The following is a 23,543-nucleotide window of genomic DNA, read 5'->3' as shown; positions in this document are numbered from 1 at the left end:
AACTAAGTGAACATATCAATCCTCATCTCACCAAGTATTCGCTTGGTGTGCCTTCAGAGAGATTGAACAAATACACATGCAAAAGACACAAATACCCGGTCTAGATCGCTAGTGTTACATCTTTGGGTTACGCTGTTGTACAAGTAAGCGTAGGACAGCATGAATAATCCCCGTAAAAGAAAGACGTTTAAACTCCTTACATGAGCCACAGGCACCACTGAGCCTAAGAAGGTATCTACAGCAGGCTACAATTTGGAACATCAGGTGAGGACAGACTGAGTTCAACTGACATGCCCCCTTCAGTGTTGATTAGCCTGCCAACACCGACAGGAGGATCACATGTGAAGAGTAGCTACTTGGACAGCAGCACTCACTGAGCGAATTAGCAGGGCCCAATGCCCACAAGAGATGGGGTGGGAAAAGGGGAAGAGGAAATGAAAGGAAAGGAAGTTGGTAAAAAAAAAACAACAGGAAGTCTTGCAATTAGGATTAAAACCAACAGTTGCTGGAGTTTTGCCCATCTACTGACAACCTTCCGTGAACGTTTTACTGCAATAATCTACTGATTGTGACAGAGATGTGACAGAGTAGCTTTAAATCAAGAGTTCAAGGGCGGGTACATTTCTTTTCAACTGATAAGCGCAAGCTGTCTTAGAAGGGTGTTGTAGATTTGCGTTGTTTTATCTGTCAAGTCAGGTTTCTTTTAATCAGGGCTGTCCTGTACAATCTGTGTGGATGTGTTCAGTGGACCAGTTACTTATTATGTTGATGACTCAATGCAGATTAAGCAACAATTTTGCCAAATGGTGAGAAATGTGTGATCACCTTCAAAGTAGCAATCCCCTCCCTCCCTCCCTAACAAGGTGCCCGTCAGTCGCAATCTATTTCATGCCAGACTTGTGATCGCTTCCACCTTTAAGCTTTCTGACCCTTGCGGTCTCCTTATCCGGATGAGGCTCGGTTTGAACTGGAAGAGGAAAGGAGCTGTTCTTCTGCTGCCGTAACAAGCTCCCTTGTCACGTTTTACAATTAGTTTTTTAAAATTATTATTTCCCTCTCTCTCTCTGGATGCAAATGGCAGAGCCGAAGGGGAAGCGGCAGAAAACATGCCTGCCCATCTGCTCCTTGCATCAGCCGGCGCCCGGGACCCAGGTGAAGCAGAACTACCCGCCGAGTGTGGAGGAGGCGGTGTGCGGGCTCATCACACTCTTCTACCAGCTCTCCTACCGCTTTCAGGCTCTGGTAAGGCGGCCGGATTGCGCGCGTCTGCCGGCGGGAGGCTGGGGCTGGCCGGGAGGGAAGGGGAAGTGGTTCGGAGCCAGACGGACAAACTGGGCTCCCCTCAGCACTGGGGAGGGGGTGAAGAGGTGTCTGCTCCATCCCCCAGACTGGGTCTTGTACTGGGGTGGAGAGGGAAGGGTGGGTGGGTGGTGTCTGCTCCCCACCCCCAGATCGGGTCTTGTACTAGGGTGAGTGGTGTCTGCTCCCTACCCCCAGGCTGGGTCTTGTACTGGGGTGGGTGGTGTCTGCTCCCTACCCCCAGGCTGGGTCTTGTACTGGGGTGGGTGGTGTCTGCTCCCTACCCCCAGGCTGGGTCTTGTACTGGGGTGAGTGGTGTCTGCTCCCTACCCCCAGGCTGGGTCTTGTACTGGGGTGGGTGGTGTCTGCTCCCTACCCCCAGGCTGGGTCTTGTACTAGGGTGGGTGGTGTCGGCTCCCTACCCCCAAGCTGGGTCTTGTACTGGGGTGGGTGGTGTCTGCTCCCTACCCCCAGGCTGGGTCTTGTACTGGGGTGGGTGGCGTCTGCTCCCTACCCCCAGGCTGGGTCTTGTACTGGGGTGGGTGGCGTCTGCTCCCTACCCCCAGGCTGGGTCTTGTACTGGGGTGGGTGGCGTCTGCTCCCTACCCCCAGGCTGGGTCTTGTACTGGGGTGGGTGGTGTCTGCTCCCTACCCCCAGGCTGGGTCTTGTACTGGGGTGGGTGGTGTCGGCTCCCTACCCCCAGGCTGGGTCTTGTACTGGGGTGGGTGGTGTCTGCTCCCTACCCCCAGGCTGGGTCTTGTACTGGGGTGGAGAGGGAAGGGGTGGGTGGTGTCTGCTCCATCCCCCAGACTGGGTCTTGTACTGGGGTAGAGAGGGAAGGAGGGGAGGGGGGTGGGTGGTGTCTGCTCCCCACCCCCAGACTGGGTCTTGTACTGGGGTGGAGAGGGAAGGGGGGCTGGGTGGTGTCTGCTCCCTACCCCCAGATTGGCTCTTGTACTGGAGAATGGGGGTGGGGACGGTGGGTGGTGTCTGTTCCCTCCCCACGGACTGGGCCTTAAGTACTGACCAGTGGATTAAGCTTCTACTTTAGTCAATGTAACTGGGGTCATCCCTGTGAGATAGGGGGCAATAGATTAGGGTGACCATATATTCTAAACCGAATCCGGGTCACATAGGGTGGGAGCACAGCAAAGTAGCCAGGGTGCGTTTCGACTTTGTTGCTTCTGCTAGTGGAATATACATAGAGACAACTCCATTTTCACTTTACACTGAATCTCGAATCTTGCGTGTGTTCTAGCAATCTGTACCATCTATACTCGTCCCTAAATACCCTAACTTTTCATTTCTCAATTTTAAAATCTGTTCCAAACAGACTGAGATTTTCCAGGTAAGGTGTGTCTCAGAAGGTTTCAGAATCCTCTTCCTGGTGGGAGACTTTAGAGCTTCCCTTATTCAGTAAAAAAAAAAGATACACCATACTGATCTCTGAGATGAAGTAAATCCATTCACCCACCAGTTCTCACCATGCCCTTGGCTTCTCCCGCACATTTTAAAGGTTCTGCCCTCCAGCCAGTCACTGTTGGCTGAAACACGGGGTCAGGTGACTTAAGCTCCCAGAGTGCAGTGCAGCCCAAGCTGTCGATGGGGCCTTTTCTCCACTGCGCTGCATTGTGGGAAGGCGGGGCCAGCATCGTTGCCTCCGTTGAACCGGCTCCTGGAATCCGAACCTGAGCTCAAACCGTGCAGGAATTGGGCCGAGAATCTCACTCCCAGGGTTTCTGTACATTCACGTTTAAAAAAACAAAGACTCTATACGGGGCGAGCTTTAGAGTCATAGATTTATACAGCACAGAAAGAGGCCCTTCGGCCCATCATGTCCACACCAGCCAGCAAGCCCTATCTATTCTTATCCCATTTTCCAGCACTTGGTCCGTAGCCTTGTATGCTATGGCATTTCAAGTGCTCATCTAAATGCTTCTTGAATGTTGTGAGGGTTCCTGCCTCTACCACCCTTTCAGGTAGTGAGTTCCAGATTCCAACCACCCTCTGGGTGAAAAAGATTTTCCTCAAATCCCCTCTAAACCTCCTGCCCCTTACCTTGAAACTATACCCCCTGGTTATTGGCCCCTCTACTAAGGGGAAAAGTTCCTTTCTATCTACCCTATCTATTCCCCTCATAATTTTGTACACCTCAATCAGGTCCACCCTCAGCCTTCTCTGCTCTAAGGAAAACAACCTCAGCCTGTCCAGTCTCTCTTCATAGCTGAAGCGCTCCAGCCCAAGTAACATCCTGGTGAATCTCCTCTGCACCCTCTCCAATGCAATCACATCCTTCCTATAGTGTGACGACCAGAACTGCACACAGTATTCCAGCTGTGGCCTAACTAGCGTTTTGTACAGCTCCATCATAACCTCCCTGCTCTTATATTCTATGCCTCGGCTAATGAAGGCAAGTATCCCATATGCCTTTTTAACCACCTTATCTACCTGTCCTGCTGCCTTCAGGGATCTATGTACATGCACACCAAGGTCCCTCTGATCCTCTGTCCTTCCTAGGGTCCTACCATTCATTGTGTATTCCCTTGCCTTGTTAGTCCTCCCAAACTGCATCACCTCACACTTTTCAGGGTTAAATTCCATTTGCCACTGTTCTGCCCATCTGACCGACCCGTCTATATCGCCCTGTAGCCTGAGGCTTCCCTCCTCGCTATTTACCACTCCACCAATTTTTGTGCCACCTGCGAACTTACTGATCATACCTCCTACATTCATATCTAAATCATTAATGTACACTACAAACAGCAAAGGACCCAGCACCAATCCCTGCGGTACACCACTGGACACAGGCTTCTAGTCACAAAAACAACCTTTGACCATCACCCTCTGCCTCCTGCCACTAAGCCCATTTTTCTGAACCGCGGACTCTTCCGGGGACATAAAAATGTGAACCTTTCTTTTCAATTCAGTGTGTTACATAAAACAAGTTACATTTTAAACCAAAATGAATTAACAATGAACAAGGTGTGTGCTGTGTACAGTATTGAGGATGCCTCTAGGGTCAGCAATAAAATGGCCCTTCCCCAAAATAGATTTTTATAATACTTGTAGGTTAATGATGCATTTATCCTGCAATTTTAGTACTATTGACTCCAGAGGAGAGTGGTATGAGACTCCCTGCAGAATGGTTTGACACCGCATGAGGTATAGCTTCACTGCAAAAACAAGGGCTTACTAAATGCCCAAGGGGTCCTTTGAGCTTCCTGGGAACTTTATAAATCTATGCAGTATTTTAGAGAGTGGACACTCCCACCTGTCGTCTCAAAACATTTACATGCACAGAGCTCTCTCCCAGTAAAGGAAATTCAAATAAGAGTCAGGGGGGAGCCAGACAATATAAACAAGGTACTGCTTAGCTCCAACCTATACTGTAGTGACCAGTCTCGGACTTAGCTGCAGTATAAAGATACCCAAGTCTCAGCAAACTGCAGTGTCATTACCATCTTTCATTCATTAGTTCTGTGATTGCTTCCATTCAGAATTGGGTTGTAATACAACACAGAAGCACTAGAGCTCACTGTATACTTTGACCCCAACTTCAGTCACTGATGAGCTGTATTTACTGTAAAGCAAAGACAGTTTTTTTGGGCGGTAGAAGTGCACTGAATTGGAAATAAATGGAAGTGGTTTGAAAAAGGAGCAATTACATAATTTGTGTGCTGGAGCGTCCCAGATTAGCAATACAGGATTGGCCACTATTTGTTTTTGAAAATATACTGCACCACACCAACTGTTGTGCATGTGAGAGGAGCTGATCTGAGGATTAGTCAAACATAAAGAGCCTGCCTCTGAGTCCTACAGTAAATGTTCTGTGTTTAATGATTTTCCCTGGGAAGTGCATAGGTATTAACTGTGAAAATGTTCATAGTTCATTAAAGGCTGCTGTTATACTACAGATACCATTCGGAAACTGATAGATGCACATTGCAATAGTTAGTTGGTAGACCTAAGTTACACTGCCTCAGTATGCATCACACGCTGCTCAGTCATGAGGAGATTTGCTCATTTTTAATGTTACAGAGCAAATGGGAGCATCACTTCTCTCGGAACACTAAATGGCTTACCCAGAGTTTAAAAAGTGCCCAGGCAGACCCTGGGAGTTATACTACACTCAGTACACAGTACGAGTGGTGTGTGACTAATTACTGGAGATTGCCAGCATGAGTCCTGATTTATGCTGTCATCTTGTATCGATGTACACCTGAAACTAGTTACCATCTACATGAAAAGTAGTGGAACAGCAGTCTAAAAGCATTTCAAGATGCTCCTCTTAGGTCCTAATTGGTAAAGGCAATGGACAATTTAATACCAAAATATACATAGCAGAAGACCTGCAGGTTTGATTTTTCTTCTGTGTTGAATTATCTGATCTGAACAAGGACATTAGTTGCAGCATCACAAAAGGCCTTCGCACCCCTGAGAGAAGGGGAATTTAACCAGCTTCTGACCCTTATCTTGGTATGCTAGCTGGAAAGATCTCGTATCTCTGGACCTCGAATGTAAGTGAGATTAGGCTAGTTGAATAGTGTGTGGACTGTCACTGTCTCAACAAACAATGAATAGCCACCTGTGTTGGATACTGGAGGTCTGCTGAGTCCATCGAACTGCACCATAACAAGCAGTAGCACCTTCAGAATGGGCGGGAAAAAAAGTGAAAAGTAAGTCTGGCTATCAAGAACTATTAGTACTTCAGGTTTTCAGCTAAGACTTTTAGTTTCTATGCCACTTCTAAACTCAATACCATTATGTCAATTGTGAATTAAAAAGTAACACTCCATATTGCCGATTCTTCCACAGGAGACCTGACGAACAGTGTTGTTACCATAATTGACAGATTCCCACTGTTATCTGAACTTACAGCAACGTTTATATTGCATCTTTTAACTTAGCAGAACCTCTGTTTCTTCACAATTGGAATCAGACATGAGCAGGAGTAGAAGGGAGATTGGAGAAGTGGGAAAAGGCATTGTCAAATAGGCAGGTTTTAAGGAGATTTTGAAGGAGGGCGGAGAGATGTCACAAGGCGACAAATTGAAGGAGAGAGCATGGTGGCAGATGACTGAAGGTTTTCCACCGATGTACAGCGAAGGGAGGGGAAAACAGATTAAACCAGAGTCGAAAGAGCAGAGAACACAAACAGGGAGGTAGGACTGAAGGAAGGAACACGGATACAGAGGGATGTGTAGGCATCGGTGAGGATTTTGAAGTTGATGCACTCGGGGATGGGAGCCAATGGGGCTCGGCAAGGACAGGACCAGTTGGTGAGCAGAACTTCATCTGGGATAGGTTGCGGGTAGTAGAATTTTGGATGAGTTGGAGTTTATGGAGTGTAGAGCTTGTGAGGCCCATTGAGGAGATTATTGGAAAAGTTGAATAAAAAAGTAATAAAAACAGGGATGAGGGTTTCAGCAGAAATGGGGGGGTGGTAGAATAGAGACGGGCAACATTTCAGAGGTAGAAGCAAGCAATCTGGTCAGACTGAATGTAAGGTTTGAAACTCAGCTCAAGATTGAGAAGAACACAAAATTATACACGCCATCAAGCTGAACTTATGCAAGGATCCAGGAAGGAGGATGAGATCAAGAGCTTTGGCAGGAGCTGTTGGGTCAAGGAGGGGTAAATAAATGGTCACCTGAGTTAGGAGGGGAGTCAGGGCAACAGGAGCTTTGTGGAAGAACTGAGTCTGGTGAGAGTTGGGGTGGAGTTAGGAAAGAAGCTATAGTGTTGCAAGGTTGGAGCTGGGGTCGAGGGTAAGGTGGGAATGGTCAGGAAGGCTCGAGGGGCTGGATAAGGCCTGTATCCCGTCCTGCACTATGGCCCAGTTTTCAACCCAGTCCTTGCTTACATACATTGGCTCCCTGTACCCCAAATGTATAGACGTTAAAATCCCTGTTCTTGTCTTCAAATCCCTCTGCAGCATCAATCACCCCACCCAATCTCTGCAATCTCCTCCAGCCTTAAATTTGCTCCTGCACCTTTCTACTCTTGGACTCTAACCTTTATCAGCCTGTCTTTCCTTTGCCCTACCATTGGTGCCATACTTCAGCCATCTCAGTCCTGCTATCTGGAGTGCCCTTCCTAAACCTTCTCTCCATTTCTTTCTACCTTTTTAAAAAAAAATCTTTTCAACCAACTTTTCAATTAACTCATATCTCCATGGCTCTATGTTTATTGCTTTATTTATTTTATTCTCTGCAAAGTGCCTTGGGATAGTTTCTACATTTAAAAATGCAATTTGTGCTGTTATTATTGTTAGAAATGTCATTCTTTAGGTGAGATGTTAAACCAAGATCTTGTCTTACTGCTCTGGTGGTTCAGGTTAGAATTAAAGATCCCAGGGTACAATTCAAAGAGAAGAGTTCTCCTGGACAACATTCCTCCCTCAATCAACACCACCAGAAACAGATTACTTGGTCATTTTCCTCAGTGTTGTTTGTGAGACCATGTGCAAAATGGCTGCTGCACTTGCTTACATAACAGCAGTCACCGCATTTCAAAATAATTATCGTGCATGAAGAGTTTTGAAATGTTTCTGAGAAATGTAGAAGGATGCTGTATAAATACAAGTCTTTCTCGTTTTCTGTAACGAGCAGATCTCCTGTGCCATTGCTGTTAGAAAATGTGGAGGAGACCATGGGCAGGATTTTCATTCAGGAGTCGGGTTGGAGGTGGGATTACAACTTTCGGGGTTGTAGTCCTGCCTCCATCGAGATGCGGCCAATCCACACGATTTTAACTTGATGAGCCAGTGGGCTCAGCAGGCCAATTAAGGGCCACCCAGCAACAGGTGACGTCACAGACTGAAATTTCATCTGTCAAGAACTTTTGACAGATGAAGTATCAGCGTTTCACAGCTGTTTGAAGCTGTCAAACACTGACAGTCTTACTTCTAACATGAAACATGAGTCCTCCTCCACAGACTCAGTTAGAATTCTCTCCTGCAGAGAAAGCTGCAGGCTGTCACTTTTGACAGTTCGTGGCCATTCTGCTTTCTGTGACGGTGAGATGAGGGACTCCTGAGACCTAAAGGAAGGAAGGCTGAAAAGGTATGTAAAACTTATTTAATCACTTTAGACACACCAAACACACTTACCTTTGCACCCATCACTCACCTGAACACCGACATCTCGACCCCTCCAAGTCCTTCAACCCAATGGCCCGCCTCCTCTAACTTGTCGTGGTTTGGAGTCATCGGGAATCCCACACTTCAACCTTAAAAATAGGGATTAGGCTAAAAACTGCCTGTTAACTACCTGTTAACAGGCAGTTAATTGGCACTAATCCCTTCCTGCCTCGGGTAGGCGGGTCCCAGTGCAGGGCGGGTACCCGCCTCCTTTGAAACTGGCATGGAGGCGGGTTTGGGTGCGGGATGCGGTTGGGACCCCTGATTTCGGGATTTTAATACCCCGCACGCCTCCAATCCCGACTCCACAGCCCAATCAAAATCCTGCCCCATATTTTTTTTTTTAATTTATTCGTTCATGGGATCTGGTTGTTGCTGGCAAGGCCAGCATTTATTGCCCATCCCTAATTGCCCTTGAGAAGGTGGTGGTGAGCCGCCGCCTTGAACTGCTGCAGTCCATGTGGTGAAGGGAGGACGTTCCAGGATTTTGACCCAGCGATGATGAAGGAATGACGATATACTTCCAAGTCAGGATGGTGTGTGACTTGGAGGGGAACTTGGAGGTGGTGGTGTTCCCATGCACCTGCTGCCCTTGCCCTTCTAGGTGGTAGAGGTCACGGGTTTGGGAGATGCTGCCGAAGAAGCCTCGGCGAGTTGCTGCAGTGCATCTTGTAGATGGTACACACTGCAGCCACGGTATGCTGGTGGTGGAGGGAGTGAATGTTTAAGGTGGTGGATTGGGTGCCAATCAAGCAGGTTCCTTTGTCCTGGATGATGCCGAGCTTCTTGAGTGTTGTTGGAGCTGCACTCATCCAGGCAAGTGGAGAGTATTCCATCACACTCCTTACTTGTACCTTGTAAATAGTGGAAAGGCTTTTGGGAGTCAGGAGGTGAGACACTTGCTGCAGAATACCTAGCCTCTGACCTGCTCTTGTTGCCACAGTATTTATGTGGCTGGTCCAGTTAAGTTTCTGGTCAATGGTGACCCCCCAGGATGTTGTTGGTGGGGGATTTGGCGATGGTAATGCCATTAAATGTCTAATGGCGGTGGTTAGACTCTCGCTTGTTGGAGATAGTCATTGCCTGGCACTTGTGTGGCACGAACGTTATCTGCCACTTATCAGCCCAAGCCTGAATGTCGTCCAGGTGTTGTTGCATGCGGGCATGGACTGCTTCATTATCTGAGGAGTTGTGAATGGCACTGAGCACTGTGCAGTCATCGGCGAACATCCCCATTTCTGACCTTATGTTGGAGGGAAGGTCATTGATGAAGCCTAGGACACTGCCCTGAGTAACTCCTGTAGCGATGTCCTGGAGCTGTGATGATTGACCTCCAACCACGACAACCATCTTCCTTTGTGCTAGGTATGACTCCAGCCAGTGGAGAGTTTTCCCCCCCGATTCCCATTAACTTTAGTTTTACTTGGGCTCCTTGATGCCACACTCGGTCAAATGCTGCCTTGAAGTCAAGGGCAGTCACTCTCACCTCACCTCTGGAATTCAGCTCCTTTGTCCATGTTTGGACCAAGGCTGTAATGAGGTCTGGAGCCGAGTGGTCTTGGCGGAACTCAAACTGGGCATCAGTGAGCAGGTTATTGGTGAGTAAGTGCCGCTTGATAGCACTGTCGACGACATCTTATATCACTTTGCTGATGATTGAGAGTAGACTGATTGATGCGCTATCAATTACTCAAAAGACTGAGGGCTAGATTTTCAGTATAGACAGTTTTGGGGCGCTAACCTTAGCGCCCGCCCGAAGTTAGCGCCCGCCCCAAAGTAGCGCCCCGTTGCCGGAAATTCAGTGGCTTCGCCCTAAGAGGTTGGTGGAGCGCTAAAAGAGGCGTTCCACTACTATCTTTAGGCGCTAAGCCGGCGGTGCAGAGCGCAGCGCCCGAGCTCGGGCGCAGCGCACGGCAGACACTCTGGTGCCAGTGATCTCTTAAAGGGGAAGGGTGCATGTGTTTTTTTCGGAGGTGGTGGTGGTGGTGGTGGTGGTGGTGGTGGTAAACATAAATACACCGTTCACAACAACACACTGGATCCTTCCACACAACACATGCAGACTGCCGTTTATAGTGCAGGAGGAGTGCCCTTTAATTTGCGCTCCCCAGGGTGTGTTGCGTTCCATTTTACAAACGCTCTGGACGCCAGCCGCAGAATGGGGCGGTCCAACTGAAGTTTGGATTCGGGGCGGCCAAAGGGCGTTGCACGAGGATGTGACGTCATTTTCTGCGCGCGCATCCGGGCGGCCGCTAAACTTTGCGCCGGCGCTAACGGGCAACTTAATTTGGGGCGGGGCGCAAACTGCGCTGCGCCCGGGCGCTACACGAATAGCGCCCGAAAATCACTTCTCTTAAGGCGCTAACTGCTGGCGCAAGCAACTGAAAATCTAGCCCTGAGAGTTAAGAGAGTAACTAAAGGCTTTTATTAACAAAAGAATGAAGGTCTGCCTCGAGTGGTCGACCGGTCCAGAGTACAAAGGGGCTGGGGAGCAGTCACCTTTATACTAGGACTTGTGGGAGGAGTCAGCCGAGGCATGTCCAGGCATGTACACAGTGGAATACAAACAGTGGTTTACCACATTCACCCCTTGTTTAAAATTGAGTCTGGCGGGGTGAAGTGTATTAAAAGTTAGTGTATTGGAGTCTCTCTGGAGGTCTTGTCTGCCGCTGTGATCGGCGTGGCGACGGCAGGGGTAGTGGAGCTTCCGGCGTCGAGTCCCGCGTAGGCTGTGGCACAGGCGTGTCGTCCTCGTAGGTGTCGAGCGGGTCGCTGGGCCCAGGCCTGCCGTCTGCTGGGGCTGGATATCGGATCGGGGGGGGGGGTGGTAGTGAGTAGTAGTGGGTTACTGCGGCCCCCGAGGGTGCAAGGTCTCTTATGGAGACTGTGCCCTCCCGCCCGTCCGGATATGCAATGTAAGCATACTGGGGGTTGGCGTGGAGGAGGTCGACCCTCTCGACCAGGGGGTCCGTTTTATGGGTCCTCACGTGCCTTCTCAGTAGGACCGGCCCTGGGGACGTCAGCCATGGCGGTAGCGATGTCCCCGATGTGGACTTCCTTGGGAAGACAAACATTTTCTCATGAGGGGTGGCGTTGGTGGCAGTGCAGAGCAGTGACCGAATAGAGTGGAGCGCATCGGGGAGCACATCCTGCCAGCGGGAGGTTGGAAGGCCCCTAGACTTTAAGGCTAGCAGGGCGGCCTTCCAAACTGTCGCATTTTCTCTTTCCACCTGTCCGTTCCCCCGGGGGTTGTAACTGGTGGTCCTGCTTGTGGCAATACCCCTAGTTAGCAGGTACTGACGGAGTTCGTCGCTCATAAACGATGAGCCCCGGTCGCTATGGATATAGCTGGGGAAACCGAACAGGGTGAAGAGGTCGTTCAGACATTTAATGACCGTGGCACTGGTCATGTCCGGGCAGGGGATGGCGAACGGGAAACGGGAGTACTCATCAATAATATTGAGGAAGTACACATTGCGGTCGGAGGAGGGGAGAGGCCCTTTAAAATCAACGCTCAGGCGCTCGAAGGGGCGAGTGGCTTTTATCAGGTGGGCCCTGTCTGGTCTATAAAATTGCGGTTTGCACTCAGCGCAGACTTGGCAGTTCCTGGTCATGGTCCTGACCTCCTCAATAGAGTAAGGCAGGTTGCGGGCCTTGATGAAGTGGAAGAACCTGGTGACCCCCGGGTGGCAGAGGTCATTGTGGAGGGCCCGCAGTTCATCGATCTGCGTGCTGGCGCAGGTGCCACGCGATAGCGCATCCGGGGGTTCATTGAGCTTCCCGGGCCGGTACAAGATCTCGTAATTGTAGGTGGAAAGTTCGATTCTCCACCTCAAGATCTTGTCATTTTTGATTTTGCCCCTCTGCTTGTTGTTAAACATGAAAGCAACTGAACGTTGGTCAGTGAGCAGGGTAAATCGTTTTCCGGCCAGGTAGTGCCTCCAATGACGCACAGCCTCCACAATCGCCTGGGCCTCCTTCTCAACAGCGGAGTGTCTGGTCTCCGGGCCTTGGAGGGTTCGTGAAAAGAAGGCCACGGGTCTCCCCGCCTGATTGAGGGTAGCGGCCAGGGCAAAGTCGGACGCGTCGCTTTCCACCTGGAAGGGGATGGATTCGTCCACTGCGTGCATGGTGGCTTTGGCAATGTCTTCCTTGATATGGTGGAAGGCTAAGCGGGCCTCTGCCGTCAAGGGAAAAGAGGTGGACTTGATCAGCGGATGGGCCTTGTCCGCATAGTAGGGGACCCACTGGGCATAATAGGAGAAAAACCCTAGGCACCTCTTCAGGGCCTTGAGGCAGTGGGGCAGTGGGAGTTCCATAAGGGGACGCATCCGGTCGGGGTCGGGGCCGATGACTCCGTGTTCCACAACACAGCCAAGGATGGTGAGGCGGTTTGTGCGGAATATGCACTTCTCCTTGTTATATGTCAGGTTCAGGAGTTGGGCGGTGCGGAGGAATTTTTCGAGGTTTGCGTCATGGTCCTGCAAGTCACGGCCGCAGATGGTCACATTGTCCAGATATGGGAAAGTGGCCTGCAACGCATTTTGATCTACCATCCGGTCCATCTCCCTTTGGAAGACGGAGACCCCGTTGGTGACGCCAAAGGGAACCCTAAGGAAGTGATAGAGGCGGCCGTTTGCCTCAAAGGCAGTATACTGGCGGTCCTCAGGGCAGATAGGGAGCTGGTGGTACGCTGATTTCAGGTCAATGGTCGAGAAGACGCGGTACTGCGCGATCTGGTTGACCATATCAGCTATGCGGGGGAGTGGGTAGGCGTCCAGCAGGGTGTAGCGATTTATTGTCTGGCTGTAGTCGATGACCAGGCGCTGCTTCTCGCCGGTCTTAACGACCACAACCTGGGCTCGCCAGGGGCTGGTGCTGCCCTCAATAATCCCTTCCTTCAGGAGCCGCTCCACTTCGGTTTTAATGAAAACCCTGTCCCCGGCACTGTATCGCCTGCTCTTTGTGGCGATGGGCTTACAGTCGGGGGTGAGGTTAGCAAACAGTGGGGGGGGGGGTGACTCTGAGTGTGGAGAGGTTGCACCTGGTGCGCGGCGGGCAATTTGGGAGCTGCTGGCTGCGGACTGTGAGTGGGGGTAGGGGTCCACCGTACGCCATCGTAACACTTTTAAGGTGGCACTGAAAATCTAACCCCAGCAGGACGGCAGCGCAGAGGTCGGGCAGGACCAGAAGTTTAAAATGATCGTACACGGTCCCGTCTACTACGAGTGTCACTACGCAGTAGCCGCCGATGTCCGCCGACTGGGACTCGGAGGCCATAGAAATCCGCTGGTGCGCAGGCAGGACTGGGAGAGAGCAACGCCGCACCGTGTCGGGGTGGATGAAGCTCTCCGTGCTCCCAGAGTCAAAAAGGCAGATTGTATCGTGGCCATTTACCTTAATGTCCATTGTGGAGCTGGCCAGCTGGTGCGGTCTCGCTTGGTCCAGTGTAACGGATGCCAGCGTAGGGGTCGGTGTGTCGCTGCGGGTATCAGATGAGGCGGTGTTGGGGGCCTGCTGCGTTCCGGCTGTCGTCCAAGATGGCGGCGTCCATGATCCCCATGTGGCTGGAGGCGTCCAAAATGGCTGCTGTACCGGTGGTTCGCACATGGCCGGGGAGGCCCAAGATGGCGGCCCGCATGGCCCACACGCGGCGCTGCTGGGGTTCGGGGTGGCTTTGGCCCTGCAGACGTTAGCGTAGTGTCCCTTCTTCCCGCAGCCCGAGCAGATCGCGTTTTTCGCCGGGCAGCGCGCTCTGGGGTGTTTTGCCTGGCCACAGAAGTAGCATTTCTGGCCTTGGGGCACTGCTGTCTGGCCTTGGGACACTGCTGCGGTAGTTGGGCTGTTGCTGGGGTGTGGCTGGGGTGGCACGGCGCTATGAGGCGGTCCTACCGTGTCCCAGGCTGTCATTCCCCGCGGCGTCCACGGTGCAGAGGAGTAGGCATCCATGCCCCGGTAGGCTGCATCCAGTGATAGTGCGAGTTCAGAGGCCTTGTTGAGGTCGAGGTCACTCTGCTCGAACAGTCGCTGTCGGGTGTAATTGGATCTGTGGCCCGCTACAAAAGCGTCCCGGATAAGTTCCTGTGTGTACACGGCGGCCTTTACATCCTTACAACCACAGGCCTGGCCAAGCACAGACAGTGCCTGAAGGTATTCCACGGTCGATTCCCCAGGTTGTTGTTTACGACTCCCCAGAAGGTGCCTGGCGTACACTTCGTTCACTGGGCACGTGTACTGGTCCTTGAGGAGCTTGATAGCGTCCACGTATGAGGTCGCGTCTTGGATGACCGAGTACACTCGGTGGTTCACTTTGGAGGTCAGGACATCCAGTTTGTCCTCGTCCGATTTGATTGCTGCGGAGGCGGTCAGGAATTTTTCGAAACACTTAAGCCAGTGAGTAAACTTGGTGGATGAGTCCGCCTCCCGATGATCTAAGTCCAGGCATGCTGGTGTGAGGATCTTCTCCATTATAAAAATTTTGTTAATAAAATTGATGCGCTATCAATTACTCATAAAAGACTGAGAGTTAAGAGAGTAACTAAAGGCTTTTATTAACAAAAGAATGAAGGTCTGCCTCGAGTGGTCGACCGGTCCAGAATACAAAGGGGCTGGGGAGCAGTCACCTTTATACTAGGACTTGTGGGAGGAGTCAGCCGAGGCATGTCCAGGCATGTACACAGTGGAATACAAACAGTGGTTTACCACACTGATGGATTGGATTTGTCCTGCTTTTTTGTGGACAGGACATACCTGGACAGTTTTCCACATTGTCAGATAGATGCCAGTGTTGTAGCTGTACTGGAACAGCTTGGCTAGAGGCGTGGCTACTTCTGATGCACAAGTCTTCAGCACGACAGCCGGGATGTTGTCGGGGCCCATAGCCTTTGCTGTATCCAGTATACTCAGCCGTTTCTTGATATCACGTGGAATGAATCGAATTGGCTGAAGACTGGCTTCTATGATGGTGGGGACCTCAGGAGGAGGCCGATGTGGATCATCCACTCGGCGCATCTGGCTGAAGATGATTGCAAACGCTTCAGCCTTGTCTTTTGCACTCACGTGCTAGGCTCCACCATCATTGAGGATGGGGATATTCATGGAGCCGCCTCCACCCGTTAGTTGTTTAATGGTCCACCACCATTCATGACTGGATGTGGCAGGACTGCAGAGATTTGATCTGATTCATTGATTGTGAGATCACTTAGCCCTGTCTATAGCATGCTGCTTCTGCTTTTTAACATGCATGTAGTCCTCTGTGTTGCAGCTTCCCCAGGTTGGCACCTCATTTTTAGGTATGTCTGGTGCTGCTCCTGGCTTGCTCTTCTACATTCCTTATTGAACCAGGGTTGGTCCCCTGGCTTGATGGTAATGGTAGAGTGAGGGATATGCCGGGCCATGAGGTTACAGATTGTAGTGGAATACAGTTCTGCTGCTGCTGATGGGACTTTGTCTCCACAATGACTGGTAACGATATTGTCATGGACAGATGTATCTGCGACAGGTAAATTGGTGAGGATGAGGTCAAGTAGGTTTTTCCCTCGTGTTGGTTCTCTCACCACCTGTCGCAGGCCCAGATTGGCAGCTATGTCCTTCAGGACTCGGCTAGCTCGGTCAGTAATGGTGCTACTGAATCACTCTTGGTGATGGACATTGAAGTCCCCCACCCAGAGTACACTCTGTGCCCTTGCTACCATCAGTACTTCTTCCAAGTGGTGCTCAACATGGAGGAGTACTGATTCATCAGCTGAGGGAGGGCGGGAGGTGGTAATCAGCAGGAGGTTTCCTTGCCCATGCTTGACCTGAAGCCATGAGACTTCATGGGGTCCGGAGTCAATGTTGAGGACTCCCAGGGCCACTCCTTCCCGACTGTATACAACTGTGCCGCCACCTCCGGTGGGTCTATTCTGCCAGTGGGACATGACATACCCAAGGATGGTGATGGAGGAGTTTGGGCCATTGGCTGAAAGGTATGATTCTGTGAGTATGACTGTGTCAGGCTGTTGCTTGACTAGTCTGTGGGACAGCTCGCCCAATTTTGGCACAAGTCCCCAGATGTTGGTGAGGAGGACTTTGCAGGATCGACTGGGCTGGGTGTGCTGTTATCATATCCGTAGCTGGTGCCGAGGTTGATGCCAGGTGGTCCGTCCGGTTTTATTCTTCTTGTGTTTCGTAGCGGTTTGTTACAACTGAGTGGCTTGCTAGGCCATTTCAGAGGGCAGTTAAGAGTCAACCACATTGCTGTGGGTCTGGAGCCACATATAGGCCAGACCAGGTAAGGACGGCAGATTTCCTTCCCTAAAGGACATTAGTGATATTTAGCTTCTAAGCAGCATGTATAAAGTGGTATGTCACTTTAAGGCCAATGTTCAAATATACCCACAGAGGAAGCATCCCAGCTGCAGTGCTCAAGACCTGTATACCAGAACTAACTGCCTTTCCAGTCAAGCTGTTCCAGTGCACCTTTGACACTGGCATCTGCCTGACTATATGGAAAATTGTCTAGGTTGGTCTCATCCACAAAAATACAGAATAAATCAAATCAGCTTATTACAGCCCTGTCAGCCACCTCCCAATCATCAGCAAAGTAATGAAAGGAGCCATGAATAGTGGCATCAAATGGCACCTAATCCCCAAGAACTTGCTCACTAATGCTCAGTTAGCTTTCTACCAGGGAACCAAACTTTATCACAACCTTGATCCAGATGTGGACAGAAGAGCTGAATGCCAGAGGAGAAGCGAGCAGCTGTCCTCAGCATCAAGGTTGAGTATAGCACCAAGGGAGAACTACAGTCAACGTGGGTCCAGTGGCTTGTGTCATAGTTAAAACACAAGAAAATGGTTGTGGTTGCTGGAAGCCCATTATTGCATTTGGGCGTCATCAGCATATATGTGAAGGGGCAGCATTTAGATGATAATGAGGGGACCAAGAATAGATCCTTGGAGGACTCAAGGTAACTGTGTCATTATTGGAGATGCTCTGGCTACGATTGAATAGGTAAGAGTGGAACCAAGTAAATACTATTTCTAGGCTGCTAGTCCCTCATTTTTTTGCTCCTATTTCTTGGGGTCTGGGGAGATCAGCTACACACTAAGAACCATTTCCCCTTGTCCTGTCCACTGACTGCAGGCTCCAGACAGACAGTGCAACATTAACAATTCCTCATTGTTCATTTCTGCACAGCTGTCTGCCAGTCCTGGTCACTTCAGTGCTTCATTCACAAAAAAAGTATTCAACTTAAGCCACTGCTGCAATTAGGATGGCCGTTGAATTCTCCAAAAGACTCGCAAGCTTTCAATCTGGGAACAATCACACAATTACTAAATGCTGCATCTTCAATCGTGAACAAAAAATAAAAGTTAACAAACTGTTTACCCAGTGCCCTCCCCTTCCTAAAGTGCCAGACACAGATCCGTGTGTATACATCAAGTTAGTAACTGGGTCATTGGGAAATACTGCAATAAAATCGGAATGCCCTATAGTACAAAAATACCTTACATACACGTAAGAACAAGTTTTAAGATCCGCCCTAACTGAATAAACAGCTAAAAGGCACAGTAAATTTTCCGCTCCGTTGTCTTTCACTCTGGACTTAATTATAACATTTGTGGGGGTAAAAATCCCAGCAGCGATTGGCATTGGACCCTCGGATCTAATAGAGCGGCACTGAAATAGTAACCATGCGAGTAATTTAATATTCCATTAAGCCGCTATAGGGCCATGGGGAAGGAGGCACGCAAAGACAAGACCATCCAGCCCTCACTCCTAAACCCCTCGTCCTTTGGCGTTTTTCTCTCATATTATGCATTCCATATTCATAACCCCCAAGAGATTATCATAAAGAACGAGTGCTGTCCTTTGTTTTTGGAACTAAACTTTTATATCGGCAACTGTTTTGTTTTCTCCATACATTGTTCTGTTAATGTAACATAAAATAACGCTGTGGGTGTAATAACGGCACCAGGGGTTTCCTCGCTCCTGGGGCCCAGATTTGGGCTCTAGCTGGTGATCAGTCTGCTGGCCGTCGCTCACTATATCTGCTTGATGTTTCCCCCTTTTTGTCAGGTGGAGATTTTCGAACAAGATGACGTTGCTCTGCCCAGAGTTGCTGGCTATTTCCGGAAAACAGCTGAAGAGGAGGAGAAGAACGCGGAAACCTTGATCGACTACCAGAAGGAGCGAGGGGGTCACTACTGCGCCAAGGACATTCAGGTATTGGCAAGTGTTCGGCCACCGCAGCAGTGAGCCAGCAGCAGGCGGGTTTATCTGACCGTACCATAGCAGGTCATGTAGAGAGGTGTGTGTTTATCCTAAAGCGGTTACAGCTCAAAAAGAGTAATCCATTGGCCAATATGTAATGTGACTTTTTAATTCTGATACATACCATTATCACAGTATCATCCTGCCCAGTGTTATGTGTAAGTGGAAAACCTTTAATAGCCCTGGAACGATGTGCAACAAATCTTAGGTCACTCAAGGAACCGTTAGCTGACGGTAGATTGTTACCTTTACTTGTTCTAAATCGGCATAAAGTATTCTTTTTGAAATAAGTTGATTTAGGCAAATTGCTTTTCCTTGAGTATAGAGATCAATGAATTATGTTTTTTGCTCATGAATTGTCATCTCAGTGAACTTGTCGTAGGAAGAGGCAAGAAAAGATCTGGTTGTTGGCCATTAGCTCAAATAGGGCAATAAATGGCACAAATAAGGGGGGGGGGCGAGGAGGAAAATGTTGTGGTTCTGAAACCCATCTGGAACTGCTGGTTTATTTGATCAGGGTATATACAGAGAGGACCCTTGGGTTCTACGGGAGTGGTTGGAACCATAAATGCGATAAACGCACGGAAACTTCAGTTTTTAATGTGCGTTAAGGGCCGCTATGATGGTTATTTTACCAAGTTATTTACCAATACTGAATTACAAACCAGCAGTCCAAAAGGTTCGGAGGATGTCAAACTAGGAACCAAGCTCAAATAGTCTCTTTCTTTGTTTCTTCCCCCTGCCCAGATGATGAACTGTGACTCCCATGCGCTGTGACAGCTCAGCTTGCTAATGAGAGATGTAACTACTTCAGATTTATGGGGCGATGCTGTGCCATCGACATCCAGTATTAAAATACCAATAATTCTTATTGTTTCATCTGTAACCATAGCTACTCCATCTTAATCAAATTAGAGTCCAGTCCAGCAGCGATTTGAATATCTAAACGACAGGCCTTACATATGAACAAGAGTGCAGGGACGTTGCCTGGACCAACAGTAGAACTGAAGTTTTTTAAAAGATGAGGCAACATGAAGTTGACAATTGAAGCAAGACCATAGCCATAGTTACGGGGAATGGGGAGTTGTTGGTCTGAGAATAGACCTGTGCCCAGGATAAATGATGATCACAAAACACGACAAAAAACTACTTTTGCACAATGTCAGTGTCTTATTAAAATAGCAGGTTCATGGGAGTAATTACAAGGCCTTAAACCCATCAGAGATTCCAGTTGACTATTGTAAAATGTGGTGGTTGTTAACATACGTGCTTTAGGATTTGCTTTTGAATGGGAGATGGGAACAATGACACATTAAGCAATTGGGTTCTATTAATATCCATGTAGTCCGCTGTTAGGTGGGATGCGGTAAAGAAAGAACTTGCATTTATATAGCACATCCTCCTGACGTCCCAAAGCGCATCACAGCCAATGAAGTACTTTCTAAGTATAATCACTGTTTTAATACAGTATTCAGATGCCAGCTCCCTAATAGTTACCAGAAAGTACAGACACACAGGCAGAGACATCCAAATGATTCTTGTAATGTAAATGTCTTCTTGGATTCTCCTGATGGTCTGCCGTAACATCGGCGGAAAACCTGGAACTTCCAGAGGTTTCGTCAGTTTTCTGCCGAGGTTAGGGTGGACAAGTGGGAGACACACACCGCCCACCCCCCCCCCCCCCCCGCAATTAGTCTTCGTCACTTGAAATTTTTGTTCCCTTGCAGAAACCCAGAACTGAGTCGGTGCAGAACATTTGCCAGGCGCTGGAGCTGACACTCCACCAGTGGAAAACCGTAGCGACCTTCTTGGAAGAACTCTGTGCGCTGAGCAAAAGCTGCACGGACCCTCATACCGCCAGCTTCATCAGGAAACGTCTACTCGTCCCCAAAATCCGGCAAATCAAAGTGGCCGGCGACTTGATCACCAACGCCAGCCGGCTGGGTTGTACAGACGAAGGGCAAGTCAGCTTTGGGGAATACCTCATTGACCGGCTGCAGGAAGAGTTGGAGAAGCCTCTTGCCTGAGCTGGTCATCCTTTCTATTACTTTCTATAAGCCAAAGATCACAACTTTTCTATCTGCAATGCATCGAGTTCACTCCTTTAGGAAATGATTCACCCCTTTTCTAGGTGAATGATTTAAATGTTTCCTTTTTAAAAAAAAAAAAAATTGAACCTCAATCCTGTTCCATGAGATTTATTTTTAAATTTATGAAAATAGATAAATCACAGTGAATGAAGGTCGTTATCAGTAAGTGTTACACACTCCAGTAGGGCCCCATGTAAACTGCACTTTCGTTTGGAAGAAGCTCCAACATTGGAGCCATGTCCAATCTCCCCAAACAACAGCATGAGAAAGGTTGTCAGGAACGGGGCCCTCTTACAAAGAGTATCTAGGTACAAAGTCTCCAACTGTCTTCTTTAGTATTAAAGGTAAAGAACAACTGGAGGTGAGAACATGATTTTGATTCAAATATGGACCCATAGTGAGAGAGAGGGGGCAATTTTAACCCTACTCAGCAGAAATCTGGCGGTTGGGCAGTTAAAATCGTCCTGGCTCCTACCTGTCCGAAAGCCGCCATGATCGCAACATCTGCAATATGAACCTGCCCTCCTGAGCAGGCAGCGAGGACAGGTGCCTGGAGCCAACAGGGTCCTTCCTTGCATGTACATGTTGCAGCCCAATGACATCATTGAGACCGCACTGTAATTTTAACTCAGGCCTGAGCGGGGAATCCACCAGGAGTTAAAATCGGGGCCTGGTCCATCTCCTAAAACGGGAATTTTATTGTTTTCTCAAATCTAACTGACTAAACGGATATTCTTTGCCGGGTTTTAAAAGGACGCCTTTCTCTCCGTGTGCAACGTGGGTGATCCCAGTGAAACCACGTATCATGGAACAGTCCCTTTATTTCGAGATTCTTGTTCAAATACAACACAAAAGTGCAACTACACACAACTAAACAACCAAGACTATTATAAAATGTGTAGCATCTACAAGCTTTTGTCGCTCGTAGTCCTTACAATTAGGCAACCGAAAGTGACCAAGACCCGCCAGCCTATATGCGTGCTGTATTCGGTGCTACAGTATGTTCTCTCCCGTGGGCCAATCTTTCACTACACTTATGTCGCGTCTTAGTTTTAGACAGATTTTATGCTTGTACTTAAGTTCAAAAACTCAGCTTTTTATTTTTGCGACTACTGTTGATTAGAACAAGTTGACGATAGATCAATGTTAAACGGCTATTCAATGCGATGGCAGCGTCTTCTTTGATAAACGAGTTTCCTATCTGCACTTTCCTGCGCTCGGTAAAGCGGTGCAGTACTGAATTGATTTGAGATGTCCCACTGCAGTAATTATGTTGTGGTTCTTAGCGGGGTCCTGCACTAAAAAAAGAGGTTTTGTTCAACGTAATCTGCAGATGGAGACTCCGCATCCCCATCAAGTGAGGTAGCTTACTGGGAAGCGGGCAGTAGGTGTGAAATCATTTTCTAAATCTAAGGGGATGTCCCGGGTAATACTCTCCTTTATTCTGTAAGTGCGCTCTCGACACATCCTCACTTTCTGCCAACTCAGATGATTAGGTCTACAATTAGTTCCCATTCCCTGTAGTGAGAAACTTTGACGAGGTTCGGATCCTGACACTCTCTTCCCAAGTCGCCAGTAGGGGACAGTGTTCCTGCAGCCTCCCCGCGGGGCCGCTATCATTAGGTCGGTAATCCCTCTTAAACTCTTGTCTGCCTTCTCTTGGCATCCCAGCGGCAGTAATTACAAGTGAGGGCGCCCTTACAATGTTATTCATTCGACACTTCAAATATTAAAAAAAACTAAAATTAAAGTATTGTTTTATAACCTTTGAAGTTGAAATTTTCTATCGCAGTATAAATTTATTCTTAAATCCGAGATTTTTGAAAGCTATTTCCTAAATATTTTTCATACAAATGGTATTTTCACTGTCTTGCTTAACACTCAATTATAGGAGTGGTTTACAATTGGTTCTGTAGGCTGTATTGTGGAACTGGTGGATCAGCCTGTCCCTCTGCTATCTCGCTTACATCCTGTCAAGTGTTCAATGCCGATATGCCAGGTAGAGATGCATTGGGTTTGTAAGTTGCTCCATGCAGGTTTATATGCTTTTATACTGGTGCAATTCATCTCACTGTTTTACAATAAAGTAGATTATACACCGTGCACCTGTTTCGCTGCTTGTGTCCGGAATCCAATAAAGAGTCTGAGGAAAAGAGCGCGCTGCTTGTGTTCTAAAATAGATGCCACACAGGAGGCCGCACCTTCACCTCGCATATCTTTAACCCGCATTCAGTTAACATTCAGGCCCGCAGAGTTTGTTTTCATAAAAATGTCACGGCTGTCTACCTCAGCCTTGATACAATAAATACAATTCCCCTCAACACACACTATTCGCATTATTAGCGGTGAATGGATACGTCGGTTACAATTCAGTGAAGTTTTTTAGCCAGGCTTGTAAACTACCTCCACAATTATAACTAATATCTCCATCGCGCACTCGAGTCCCAGCGCTTTGAACCAGTGGGCCTGACAGATATTTCTCAGACGTGCTGTACAGGTCACTTTAACTGACCGGAGGACGCAGACTCGAAAAGGCCGGGCGTGTTGCAGTTGAGCAGAAAGTGGCCGCTTCTGGCGGGAGGAGGTTGCACAGAGGGTAAGCGCTCCGTTATTTCCGGAAGTCGAAGCTCTTCGCTTGACGTTTGGAAAGGAGTAAAACGTATCGGAGCTAGACACGGAAAAGACCGCGTGCAATGCAAAATGTCAGGAAGAGAAAGCGGAATCCGCAAAACTCCCACTTTAACCTGGCATTCT

The 23,543-nt window shown here is 48.8% G+C and overlaps 1 protein-coding gene across 1 annotated transcript; it reads left to right on the top strand.

Annotated features, from left to right (window-relative positions):
• The first annotated feature begins 449 nt into the window (after nt 1–449).
• On the top strand, nt 450–22,892 carry LOC147106742 (ferritin light chain). Its single transcript, XM_086007819.1, has 3 exons — nt 450–1,242; nt 18,505–18,651; nt 20,427–22,892. Exons 1-3 carry the CDS (start codon nt 1,069–1,071, stop codon nt 20,724–20,726), a joined length of 621 nt encoding a protein of 206 aa, XP_085863945.1. The 5' UTR covers nt 450–1,068; the 3' UTR covers nt 20,727–22,892.
• The last annotated feature ends 651 nt before the right edge of the window (nt 22,893–23,543 follow it).

Source organism: Somniosus microcephalus, chromosome 15 (genome assembly GCF_052327205.1).
Source record: "Somniosus microcephalus isolate GS21.2 chromosome 15, FLI_Smic_1.0, whole genome shotgun sequence".
Lineage (NCBI taxonomy): Eukaryota > Metazoa > Chordata > Chondrichthyes > Squaliformes > Somniosidae > Somniosus > Somniosus microcephalus.
Note: the sequence above shows the minus strand (reverse complement) of the source record. Positions and strands in the feature narration are given on the sequence as shown.

Excerpts from the sequence above, each read along its gene's own strand:
- LOC147106742 (XM_086007819.1), top strand. The coding sequence starts at position 1,069 with ATGCAAATGGCAGAGCCGAAGGGGAAGCGGCAGAAAACATGCCTGCCC. Across the intron at positions 1,243-18,504 it reads CCTACCGCTTTCAGGCTCTG|GTGGAGATTTTCGAACAAGA; the intron begins GTAAGGCGGCCG and ends CCTTTTTGTCAG. Across the intron at positions 18,652-20,426 it reads ACTGCGCCAAGGACATTCAG|AAACCCAGAACTGAGTCGGT; the intron begins GTATTGGCAAGT and ends GTTCCCTTGCAG.